This window comes from Stenella coeruleoalba, assembly GCF_951394435.1.
Source record: "Stenella coeruleoalba genome assembly, chromosome: 6".
NCBI classification, from domain to species: domain Eukaryota; kingdom Metazoa; phylum Chordata; class Mammalia; order Artiodactyla; family Delphinidae; genus Stenella; species Stenella coeruleoalba.
The window spans coordinates 17,152,405-17,165,525 of NC_137151.1; the positions used below are offsets into that span (position 1 = coordinate 17,152,405).

The following is a 13,121-nucleotide window of genomic DNA, read 5'->3' on the forward strand; positions in this document are numbered from 1 at the left end:
CAAATCTGAACTCTTTTCCTGGAGGTCTGGTTGTTAAACCTTTACTAGAACACCACCGGCATGGTGTATACCAAATGCAGATCTTCATTCTCATGGAATGCTTCTGCTGGGACATATGTTTCCTGTAGTTTCCTTGGCAAGGGCCTGTCTCATCTCTTTGACCACTTACAATTTTCCCCCGAGTAGTTCTCTGTTAGAGATATCGCATCCCTCGAGGCAGCCCTTGTTGGTAGAGTCACTCTTAAGAAACCCAATATGGCTCCTTCCTATGTGGTCCACTTCTAGCCCGTGAGAAATTCATCTTCATTTTTCTTCCTGTAAATATAGGCCATTCCCATCAGAATTCTCTTTCCTTATCATGCAGACAGAGCAGCAAGGCTCCAGTAAGCCCTAGTTGCATCTTCTTGCCCCCAGACTCAGGCACCAGCCCTTGTGTTCCTTAAACTCAAGAGAACATGCGCTAAGACCTTTGAATACTCTCTAGAAGTGCCTACTTCCTCCCTTGCTGGTCCTGAGGTGGGGAGAAGCACACATCCCGAATCCCTAGGGGGATGCTGATGGGAATATTCAGATAATGTGACAACGCTCTTCAAACAAATGCATAGTTTCCCATTTTTAGACTCTTCTCATGGATTCTTAGTCTACATATACAGCCTGGATATGAGTGGTGTGCTGACAGTAAAACTGGGTTAGGACACTCCCGTTACAGTCTAATCCCTTACCTTAGAACATGACTGTCTTCGCTACTTATTGTTTATTCTGTTTCGGGGCCTCTGCTCAAAGCAGAATATAACACAAAGAGTCACATCTAACAACCTGTTACATATATCATAGCCACAGTTTTGCTTTTTTCAAATTTTCTCATTTGGGAGTTGAGGCAACCTGGGCTGTTCATGGGCCACATGGGCTGTAGAAGTGTTCCAGGGACTGTGAGACTCAGGCTGGGTTGTTCATTTACTGCCTCGCAGCAGATGGGAATGCAGGTGTTGGTGCAAATGATAAGAGAGGAAAGGGCCAAGGTTGTACTGGGCGCGTGGTGTCAGGTATCAGGTATCAGGAGCAGAGCACAAGACCAAGATGGGAGATGAGAGAACAAGGGAGAAGCCGAGGAGGTCAAGAGCACGTTGGGAAGTGGATGTGGCTGTCAATGAGCTCCCCGTTGCCATGCTGTGACCTGCTGGCACGGGCCCCTCAGCTGGCAGGAGGCCGATGGGCTGGCTGAAAGCACAGGGTGGGCACGGGCGGCGCCACTCTTAAATTCCTCAGCGTCAATTAAATGGGGCTCTTATTTTCTTATCTTGTTCCTCACCAATTATGCCTTCACCGGTAAGATATAAAAGGAAGTAACACTCCAGCGAGACCATTTTCAAAAAGAGCATCGATTTGGCGTCCAGCGTGGTACATAGTGCTAAAAGGATACTAGCCAAGTACGTTTAGATTCAGTACTTTCTAGCTTAGCAAATGCCTGCTTTAATTAGATAATCAGTTTTGTCCATAACATGGTTTTCTTGAGGGCCATGTCTTCCATAGTGCCCCAACAATACTACCATACTGGTAGCCATCAAGCGGACACTTAATTATTTCTGCCTTACTAAAAGTGTTTCTCTCTTATTTAAAAGCTCTTCGCTTCTCCTCACATACAAATTATAAGTCCAAACTCCCTGAACTAGCTCCCACAACACGCTGCAACCTCCCCAGAATTCACCTGATCTGTCTTAATTCCCATTCCTTCCCTCCATATATGCTGTGTTCTGTCAAGTGTTTTACCAGTTGTCTCTGGACACACCTTTCTTTCTTGCTCATGTCAGAGACCAGAATGTGCCACCCCCCAAAACTGTCACTTTGGCATAAGGCTTATTTTGAGCTGGAGGCAAATGAGATCAACAGATGCAGAAAGAAGCCTTGCTGACTAAAAGCGGAAACTTCTGAAAAATTAAGGACTGCCATACTTAAATCCCCTCTCCTTGGGAAGTTTTACGGCCACGAAGAAGACAGAAAGCCAAGGTGGACCTGCACAGACCAACCTTATTCCATTAGCTGCCCCTACGTATTTACCTTCTCATGGGTTGCTGCACCTGAAAGTCTGAAACTCTTTTCCTTTGTCACATCTCTAGAAATTATTGTTTTGTTAAGATGCTACATTAGCCCAAGCTCTAACCGCCCATTTGAGTTACTTTTCCTTGAGATTTTTCCCTAACGATATGCCCTGTATGTGTTGGTAAACCGTTTGTCGTTCCCTTGTTAATCTGTCTTTTGTCAGTCTAATTTTATAGGACCCCAGCTGGAGAACCTAGGAGGATGAAAGGAAAAAAGAATTTTTCCTTCCCCACACTCATACTCTTTTACTCTCTTAGAAAAAAAAATCATTCCTCTACCCTGCCCCCATCAAAGTTCTACCCATCATTCAAATGAAGCTCAGATCCATCTGTTTTCTAAAGCCTTCTTTATATTTACCTAAAGAGATCATGCCTGCGGAACTCTGGCCAATACCCTCAAGGGCATGGCAATGAGTGGCCAGCAGTCAAGCACTGTCCTGGGATGCCTATTCTATATATGTTTGGAACTTTTATTCAGATCTCTTGCTATTTTGCTACTCCAACCTGCCTGTAAACCCTTTAAAGTCTAGGACTTGAGTGTACACAATAAACCCATAGGACCTTAGATATCCCAGACTCTCCCAAGGTAATGACTTCCATTACAACATATTATTTACCCCGTAAAATGCAGTAATTCAAATTCAAAAGCAGTCTCTTGTGTACAATAAAAAAAAAAATTGTGAACCTCCATCCAGTAGGCCATGTGTTAGATACAAATCAAATCAATTATTTATTGAGCTTGTGTACCCAGCATTCTGGTAGGTACTAAAGAGAATATGATGATAACATACAAGCTACAAGAGTAGACTGTTGGCCAGGACTTGATCAGTAACTGCCAGCTTCCTAAGTTTTTGCCCTGTTTCCAACTTAGGACCAACCAGAGAAAGGCAGATATGCACCCCTGACCAACCATAGGATGCCTTGCTTCTGGTTAGGCTTTCTCGTTTCCCCATGCCAACAATCAAGGCATCCTGAAGCAGTTCCCATTTTCTACTGTAAAGTTTTTACACTTCCCTGCCTGTCTTTGAGTCTCTGCCAAATACAAGTGATGGGAGCTGCCTGCCTTCCTATCACAAGCTCTGAATAAATGTCTTTTGCTTGTTCTCCTTTGACTGTTATTTATTTCCGCACTTGGAATTCACAGAACTATTATAAGTGGTTTCAACTATTAACTGGGGGCTCCAAAGGCTCATGCCATAGCCATTTGTAATTTTACTGAGGCTTGAATTTAAAATGTAATCTTTGATACTGGTGTACAGGAGTTATTTAACTAGTGAGTGCCCTGTACACTCACATACAACTTTGCTTTCATATTCATATTGTAACATAGGTACTTACTGAAGAAATTATATTCTCTATATTTCGGGGGATTTTTTTTTTTAAGACTTAACTGATGAATCTTAAGGGTCTACTACTGAGAGATTTCAAAAGGACTTGAAGAGTGATCGACTTTGAAGAGTAAAAAGGAAATTAATAAAAATGAAAGATCAATCTTTTTAAGCCTGTGAGACTACAAAAATAGTACTACCAACAGAAATGAATATATGAGGAAGAAAATTGGCTTCAAAAGGTCAAGAGACAGCAGGATGTTCAAGCTCATTCAACAAATATTGACTGCAGTTCTGTGTTAGGCACTATTCTAGGTGCTGAGGAGATAGTGGAGGACCATATAGGCAAAAATCCTTGCTCTTGTGTAATTTATATTTGAAAATGTAGACAGCTGGGATTTGGTAGGAAGGGAAATGTAAAGATACCTGCTTTTAAGACTTAATCACACAGAGATGAGTTAAACATATCAGAAAGCAGCTTTCTAAGACTTTGAAGTTTCTGAGGACTTGGCCTTAGACAAGACATATGGGGACAAAAGAAAGAAATGCCTGAGGTCAGGATGCCACAGCACAGAAACCACACCAGGGCCTGTTGACTCAGAGTAGTCCAGTGGAATTTCCCTCAGAGTGTGCTGGGAAAAAAATGTTAAGGGAAGATTAACCTAGGATTAGAGGCACCGTCCTTTAGCAGATGCTCTGGAAATAAGTGGTAATAATGGTAATTTATATACATTTACAAAGTACTTACATTTGCATTATTTATTTAAGAAACAGGTAAGAGTATCAGCATATTTATAGATGGAGAACTGAGGTAGAGAAAATAATAGTCCTCAAGATTACACAATAAATTGTGGTCAGATTAAGAATTAGAACCTAATTTTCCTCACTCTTAGATCCTGGGAGGTATTCATAATGCTACTGTTTTTTTCAGTCTGTGTATCAGAAATGTAGCTTAAAACTTCTTAAGCATATTATGAGCCTGACACCCTAAAGAAAGGATAAATAAAGCAGGTACTGAAATAATTTGATTAATGTCTGCAAACAAATTTCCCCTAAGTAGTAATTTTAAGTAAATGGTTAAGGTTTTTCTATTCTGCATGGTACGTTTCTGAATAATTTATTAGAGGAGCTTGATGCTGATAGTTTATTAGAAATTGACTAGATTAACACAAAAAATGTCCATTGGTATTGTTTTATTAGTCAACTGAAAAAATTCAATACATTCAATTTCAATAAAACGAGAGATTAAAAAGGTAAGAAATGCACTACATTTGACTATAGAAGAAAATTTCATTTCTTCACACCATCTCATAAAGATGTTACAAATGTGCTGGTGGTAGACAACTCCATACAGAACCTCGTAGTATTGTTTTTGTTTTCTAAATGCAAACCAGCACAATGGCAAGCCATTTTTCTTATGGGATACTGAAGATGATTAAGAAAAAGTCTGTACAATGTAATAATTATTAACATTTGTGTTCTACCTGCCATGAATTATCTAAGCCCTTCACATTTGTACGCTCATGTAATCCTGGCATATGTACAAACTAACAGATGAGGCTGGTACTATTATTATGCCCAGTTTTCAGATGAGGAAACTGAGGGTCAGGGAGGTGAAGTAGCTTGCCCTAGGGACACAGCTTCTAATTCCCAGAGCTGGGATCTACTTTACATACAAAAAGTTTCCAGAAAGCAAAAGTTCTCCCAAGCCATTTTGCTTTTCCGGCCTCTTCTCGAGAAAGGAATATCGAGAGTTGCCTGGAGTTGCTATCTCTTCTTTTAGTGCGGGGCCATCTGGAGGCTCGGCCACCTCCCTTGACCTTCGCTCCAACCCAGCCACCCACGCCCGCTTCCCTCTTCTCCTTCCACCGCGCCCCACTTCCCTTCTTCCCACCTCCGCTCCTCCCTGCCGCCCCAGCCGCACCTCCTCCGCGCTCGGTGCCCAGCGCCGCCAAACCACCCTAGAGGCGGACCCTCCCGCGGCCGCCTTTGCGCTTCCGTGACGTAACCCGCGCGCCACCGCCCTCAGGCCGTGGGGCAGGGCCGCAGGCCAGTCTGGCTGGCCGGGCCCGGGGGCGGGGCCGGGGGCGGGCCCAGGGCGGGGCCTGGATCCAGCTCCAAGCCTCCGCGGCCATCGCTGCCTGCGCGGTTCCTCACTCTCACCCGCTCCCCGCCCTCCCGGGCCGAGTGGAGCCGGGTGGCGTCGGCAGCCTAGCTCCGAGGGGCACCGCGGCTTCAGGGGCTGGGCCTCCAGCGCAGCGCAATGTCAGGCGCCGCGACAGCCCTGTGAGTCCGAGGCCGCGGCCGTGGCCCTGGGCGGCGGCGGGTCCGGGCCGGGTCCGCTCATGGTGCCGCCACGACACCATCGCGGGGCAAGAAGGCCAGGTAGGTAGGTACGGGAGGCCCGCGAAATCACCCGGCACCGAAGCCGGGATTGAGGGTCCACCAACAGCCCCACCTCCAGCCTTTGGTAGCAGCCGACGTGCTTTGACCGAAACGGCAACGGTGTCTGGGGAAGCTGCCTGGGCGCCGCCGCTTCAGGGCTTTACTCGCCTTCCCAGGGGAGGCGTCACCGGCTTAACTTTTTTTTTTTTCCTCCGAAAAAGGAAGATTCCCTTTAACAGCTGTTTTCCCCACCCATCTCGTGAATGACTGTTTAGAGCTAAAATAAGTGGACAGGGGTGGGTGGGGAAGCCTGGAGGATCCTTTCCCTTTACCACGTGAGGTGCTTGGAAACGTGCCGTCGAGACTCACAACAAATCCCTTCCTCTCACATCACCCAACTCCGCTCGAGATCGGGGACGGAAAAGACACTTAGGAACAGGCGCGTCTCTAGACGCTGTCCCGGGAGTGGGTACCTCCGGAGAGAGGCACGGGAGGCGAATGCAGTTCTGTGTTTATGAAACTCGGAGAAGCTATTTTTCAGTAGCTAACTATTCTTAAATATGCCGTTTGTTGAATACTGCTTTTTTTTTTTTCCTGTACCGTGTTCTTTTCTGAGTATAATTAGAAATACACAACGGATAACATGAAAGTCTAGAGGAAAGTGTCAGTTATATTTCACACACTTTGATATTCTTTCATTTGGAAGGTGAAGAGTGAAAAAGAGCTTAGGAATCTTATGTTGAGTGGTTGATGTTTTCATAAGCATTGTTTTGTGGTGGTTTTTAGGTGCGCTGAGTTTTTCACCTCCGTTTAGGCTCAGATCTGACCAGTTTTCAGGCGCTGCTCTTGAAGACCTCAGAAAGGCCTTTAAAATAAGGTAAATTGCACGCCTTTTTTTTTTTTAACCTGTATGACTTTCAACCTGAACGTTAGCTTAACAAATGTAAGATATTTCTGTTATACTAATTTTCTCATTTTTTTATGGTTATTTAAAAAATATCTCCTCTAATGTGATCTGTATTTTCACGAAACAGACTGCAAATGGTGTGTGTATTTATCATGAACCGAATGAATTCCCAGAGCAGTGGTTTCACTCAGCGCAGGCGAATGGCTCTTGGGATTGTTATTCTCCTACTTGTTGATGTGATATGGGTCGCATCCTCAGAACTTACTTCGGTATGTAATTCTTGTCTAGGAATGATGTTGCGTTATAGAAATATTATTATTGTTATAGTATCTCTCGTCATTACTATCTTTCATCTTAAAGCAGTATTTTGAAGATTGTTGAATTATTTATCTTTTCTTTGATAATGAATTAGTATCAATTCAAGTTGAAACTGAAAGGATACTCTTTTTGTTGCTTCATACAGTTTTCTTATATCTTTTAGGGAGGTTATTTAGAAAATGAGGTACATGCATATTTTCTTAATATTTATGGGTGTTTTTGTTGTTTTTTTCCCTAAATTAATTTCTTTCTTTAGAAATACTATCTTCTAGTGGAACAGCCATCTAGGATGCGAATCCATTTGTCACCATTTAGTAGAAAGTGAGAATGCTTTAGGACAGATGAGTGAAAGTGATCTGAGTTTTCATGTACAGGGCACTATCGTACACATACATGCGTGCATGGACATTTATATGTTTGCCGATTCAAACATTATTATGAAGTATATGTATACAGTGATTGCCTTTAGTTAAATTTTATGTTGTTTTTATTGATGACCTGTCGGTAGTAATGTGGTATTTTGAGTTCACAAGCTAGTTTTTCTTTCAACTTGTACAGCTTGTACAGGTACTTTATTCTGTTTGGCTAATGATCTCTGTAAAAACCTATTTTCAGAAGTTACTGCATTTCAACTTACATGTTGCTATCTTAAGGCAAAAGGAAGACTAGCATTTATGCAATGAGCTTAAATCTCAAAAGAAGCAGTGTGATACTGCTGGTCATCTCACATGGTAGCTAAGTAAATAGTTGACATTGACATTGTATCTGATGAATGAATAAATGTTTAGCCTTTTAGGACTTAGACTCTGGAATACAATAGGCCATTTATTTTTCACTTTTCTACAGCCTTTTTAGTTTTTAGATTAACACTCTGTAGTTTAACTACAAAGAACCCTCTTTAATGATGACAGGGAAATAAGCCTATCTTTAAATTTTTATTTTAATTTTAAATAAATAATTTGGTTTTTATTTATCACATAATAAAATTTAGGACAAAAGAGCACCTGATTAAATTATAATTTAACAATCCATATCTAAGCAAAGTAAAAAGGAAAAACAAAAAACCCAACAACAAACTTGTCCCTATTTTTGAAAAAAGTAAAACCTGTTGATAAGAGGATATTTTATAATTTGGTTATCCAGGAGCATATGTAATGTGTCTAATTCCTCAGCCACATATGCTCTTCAAACTTAAGATAGACTGTGTATTTCAAAATTGAAAATCAGTCTTCTTATTGTGGAAATTTTCTGACATATACAAAGTAGAGAGAATGGTGTAATGGATCTTCACGTACCCATCACTTACCTTTAACAGTTATCAAATTTTGCCAACAGTTTTTTTAATAGATTTATTTATTCTATTTATTTATTTTTGGCTGTGTTGGGTCTTTGTTGCTGCACGCGGGCTTTTCTCTAGTTGCTGCGAGCGGGGGCTACTCTTCGATGCGGTGCGCGGGCTTCTTACTGCGGTGGCTTCTCTTGTTGCGGAGCACGGGCTCTAGGCGCGCAGGATTTAGTAGTTGTGGCTCGCGGGCTCAGTAGTTGTGGCTTGTGGGCTCAGTAGTTGTGGCTCGTGGGCTCTGGAGCACAGGCTCAGTAGTTGTGGTGCACAGGCTTAGCTGCTCCGCGGCATGTGGGATCTTCCCAGACCAGGGCTCGAACTCTTGTGCCCTGCCTTGGCAGGCGGATTCTTAACCACTATGCCACCAGGGAAGCCCCAAATTTTGCCAATCTTATCAACCCCTTCCCAAACATTTTTTCTTCCAGTGTTTAAAGCAAATTCTAGCTACCTGACATTTCACCTATAAATTCTTTCATATTCATCTCAAAAGGACTTCTAATTTTGTAAATATAATTACCATGCCATTAATATATCTCACAAAATCAATTATAATTCATTAAAATCATTTGATATTCAAATTTCCCTGGTTGTCAAGGACGTCTTTTTAGGTTAGGATCTAGTCAAAGATCACACATTATACTTGTTGGAACTTTTAAGTCACTTTTAGTCCTTAACCGTATTCCCTCCCTTTCTTTTTTTTTTTTGATTTGTTGGAGAAATTGGATCATTCTTCCTGTAGAATATACCACACTGTCGTAGTCCATTTGGGCTGCTACCGTAACAGACAACCGTAGACCGGGTGGTTCAAACAACATTTCTTACAGTTCTGGAGAGTGAAAAACCCAAGATCAAGGCGCCAGCAGTTTTGATGTCTGTTGTGAACCGCTTCCTGGTTCTTAGATGGCAGTCTTCTCACTGTGTCCTCACAAAGCATAAGGGGCAGGAGAGCTCTCGGGAGTCTCTTTTATGTGGAACTAATCTCATTCATGACTTAGCCTCCTGACCTAATCACATCCCACAGGCTCCTGCTTCCTCATACCATCACATTGGGGGTTAAGATTTTCACCTAAGGGGATACAAACATTCAGTCCACAGCACACATGTTCTGGATTTGGCTAATTACTTCCTTGAGATTTCATTTAGCTTGCTCCTTTGTCTCTCTTATTTCCTGTAAAATGGTAGATGTAAAGTCTTGATTTGATTTAGGTTCAGTTTTTAGGAAAAAATGCCTTGGTGGTATTGGGTACTTCCTTGGACATCACAACATGAGGCCCATAATGTCTGCAAGTCTTACTTTGGATGATGCCAATTTGAGCACTGTAAGTTCCTCATCAATCTTTAGGTAATGGTTGAATATCCATATAATTATTGCCCAGATAGAGTATTTCACTAGGGTTGTAAAATGGTGATTTTTCTAAGGGTCGTTCCTTCTGCGTTTATTAGCTAGAATTCTTTAAGGAGAACTTTTCCACAACTACTCTTTGGTTATCCTGATACACGGGTCATGTAGGAAAGGTTGGATAAATCTTGATTCTTTCCCTTTATTCATTTTTTTCCCCTTTATTCATTTTAAACTAATGTTGCCTAGCAACTTCCGGAAGTAACCATTGAGGATTTTTTGCATATCATTATACATTTATGGACTTTTGTATATTTGATGTGTTTTAAGCAATTGTGGTTATTATCCCTTTTTTTTTTTTTTTTTTGCGGTACACAGGCCTCTCACTGTTGTGGCCTCTCCCGTTGCGGAGCACAGGCTCCGGACGCGCAGGCTCAGCGGCCATGGCTCACGGGCCCAGCCGCTCCGCGGCATGTGGGATCTTCCTGGACCGGGGCACGAACCCATGTCCCCTGCCTCGGCAGGCGGACTCTCAACCACTGCGCCACCAGGGAAGCCCAGTTATTATCCCTTTTGATGCTTAAACTGCCCTATCTGAGGCCGGTGGGAGCCCTTTTAAATTCTCTCCAGTGTCCTTTCAATATTACCCCATTAATCTTTAACATCCTGTTTGCCTTCTGGCACAAGATGCCCCAGACTCATCTCATACATTCCTGTCCCATACTTGGATTTAACCCTTTCTTCAAGGTCCTGTGTTTTTTTTTTGTGTGCAAGATGGTACAGATCATCATCTGGATTCTAGAGGTGTTCATTTCTTCTGGGTTATCTTTTTTTTTTTAATTGAATTTTATTTATTTTTTTATACAGCACGTTCTTATTAGTTATCTATTTTATACACATCAGTGTATACATGTCAATCCCAATCTCCCAATTCATCACACCACCACCACCACCACCCCGCCACTTTCCCCACTTGGTGTCCATACATTTGTTCTCTACATCTGTGTCTCTATTTCTGCCCTGCAAACCGATTCATCTGTACCATTTTTCTAGGTTCCACATACATGTGTTAGCATAGGGTATTTGTTTTTCTCTTTCTGACTTACTTCACTCTGTATGACATTCTCTAGATCCATCCACCTCTCTACCAATGACCCAATTTCGTTTCTTTTTATGGCTGAGTAATATTCCATCGTATATGTGTGCCACATCTTTATCCATTCATATGTCGATGGACACTTAGGTTGCTTCCATGTCCTGGCTATTGTAAATAGAGCTGCAGTGAACATTGTGATACATGACTCTTATTGAATTATGGTTTTCTCTGGGTATATGCCCAGTAGTGGGATTGCTGGGACGTATGGTAGTTCTATTTTTAGTTTTTTAAGGAACCTCTATACTGTTCTCCATAGTGTCTGTATCAATTTACATTCCCACCAACAATGCAAGAGGGTTCCCTTTTCTCCACACCCTCTCCAGCATTTATTGTTTGTAGATTTTTTGATGATGGCCATTCTGACTGGTGTGAGGTGATACCTCATTGTAGTTTTGATTTACATTTCTCTAATGATTAGTGATGTTGAGCATTCTTTCATGTGTTTGTTGGCAGTCTGTATATCTTCTTTGGAGAAATGTCTATTTAGGTCTTCTGCTAATTTTTGGATTGGGTTGTTTGTTTTTTCATATTGAGCTGCATGAGCTGCTTGTAAATTTTGGAGATTAATCCTTAGTCAGTTGCTTCATTTGCACATATTTTCTCCCATTTGCAAATATTTCCTCCCATTCTGAGGGCTGTCTTTTCATCTTGTTTATGGTTCCCTTTGCTGTGCAAAAGCTTTTAAGTTTCATTAGGTCTCATTTGTTTATTTTTGTTTTTATTTCCATTTCTCTAGGAGGTGTGTCAAAAAGGATCTTGCTGTGATTTATGTCATGGAGTGTCCTGCCTATGTTTTCCTCTAAGAGTTTTATAGTGTCTGGCCTTACATTTAGGTCTTTAATCCATTTTGAGTTTATTTTTGTGTATAGTGTTAGGGAGTGTTCTAATTTCATTCTTTTACATGTAGCTGTCCAGTTTTCCCAGCGCCACTTATTGAAGAGGCTGTCTTTTCTTCATTGTATATTCTTGCATCCTTATCAAAAATAAGGTGACCATATGTGCATGGGTTCATCTCTGGGCTTTCTATCCTGTTCCATTGATCTATATTTCCGTTTTTGTGCCAGTACCATACTGTCTCAATTACTGTAGCTTTGTAATATAGTCTAAAGTCAGGGAGTCTGAGTCCTCCAGCTCCATTTTTCTTTCTCAGGTTTGCTTTGGCTATCCGGGGTCTTTTGTGTTTCTGTACAAACTGTGAAATTTTTTGTTCTATGTCTGTGAAAAATGCCATTGGTAGTTTGATAGGGATTGCATTGAATCTGTAGATTGCGTTAGGTAGTATAGTCATTTTCACAATGTTGATTCTTCCAATCCAAGAACATGGTATATCTCTCCACCTGCTTGTATCATCTTTAATTTCTTTCATCAGTGTCTTATTCCGTTCTGCATACAGGTCTTTTGTCTCCTTAGGTAGGTTTATTCCTAGGTATTTTATTCTTTTTGTTGCAGTGGTAAATGGGAGTGTTTTCTTGATTTTACTTTCAGATTTTTCATCATTAGTGTATAGGAATGCAAGAGATTTCTGTGCATTAATTTTGTATCCTGCTACTTTACCAAATTTATTGATTAGCTCTAGTAGTTTTTTGGTAGAGTCTTTAGTATTCTCTATGTACAGTATCATGTCATCTGCAAACAGTGACAGCTTTACTTCTTTTCCAATTTGGATTCCTTTTATTTCTTTTTTTTCACTGATTGCTGTCTGGATTCTGTTTGCTAGTATTTTGTTGAGGATTTTTGCATCTATATTCATCAGTGATATTGGTCTGTAATTTTCTTTTTCTGTGGTATCTTTGTTTTCTGGTAGTATCTGGTTTTGGATCAGGGTGATGGTGACCTCGTAGAATGAGTTTGGGAGTGTTCCTTCCTCTGCAATTTTTTGGAAGAGTTTGAGAAGTATGGGTGTTAGCTCTTCTTTAAATGTTTGATAGAATTCACCTGTGAAGCCATCTGGTCCTGGGCTTTTGTTCGTTAGAAGATTATTATTATTATTATTATTATTTTTGCGGTACGCGGGCCTCTCACTGTGGTGGCCTCTCCCGTTGCGGAGCACAGGCTCCGGACGTGCAGGCTCAGCGGCCATGGCTCACGGGCCCAGCCGCTCTGCGGCACGTGGGATCTTCCCGGACCGGGGCATGAACCCATGTCCCCTGCATTGGCAGGCGGACTCTCAACCACTGCGCCACTAGGGAAGCCCAATTTCCTCTTTTATAGCTGTTAGCAGTTCCCTTATGTATTGTGTTGCTCCTTTGG

The 13,121-nt window shown here is 41.7% G+C and overlaps 1 protein-coding gene across 18 annotated transcripts in view; it reads left to right on the forward strand.

Moving 5' to 3' along the window:
- The window catches only part of SLC35F5 (solute carrier family 35 member F5), a 184,139-nt gene that overhangs the window by 136,105 nt on the left and 34,913 nt on the right, over positions 1–13,121 (forward strand). For 5 of the 18 annotated variants that reach the window (XR_013828659.1, XR_013828660.1, XM_079923888.1 and 2 more), the window contains exons 1-3: positions 5,633–5,809; positions 6,596–6,686; positions 6,844–6,985. The exons of 10 other annotated variants lie outside the window; for them this stretch is intronic. Coding sequence is in view for 6 of the 8 variants with exons in the window: in XM_079923888.1 (XP_079780014.1) it covers positions 5,770–5,809; positions 6,596–6,686; positions 6,844–6,985 (273 nt within the window). In the remaining 2 variants the exon portion in view is untranslated. Of the gene's footprint in view, positions 1–5,487; positions 5,814–6,595; positions 6,687–6,843; positions 6,986–13,121 lie in introns of those variants that run through there. 3 more of the 18 variants (XM_079923887.1, XM_079923883.1, XM_079923886.1) reach the window with 3 other exon arrangements.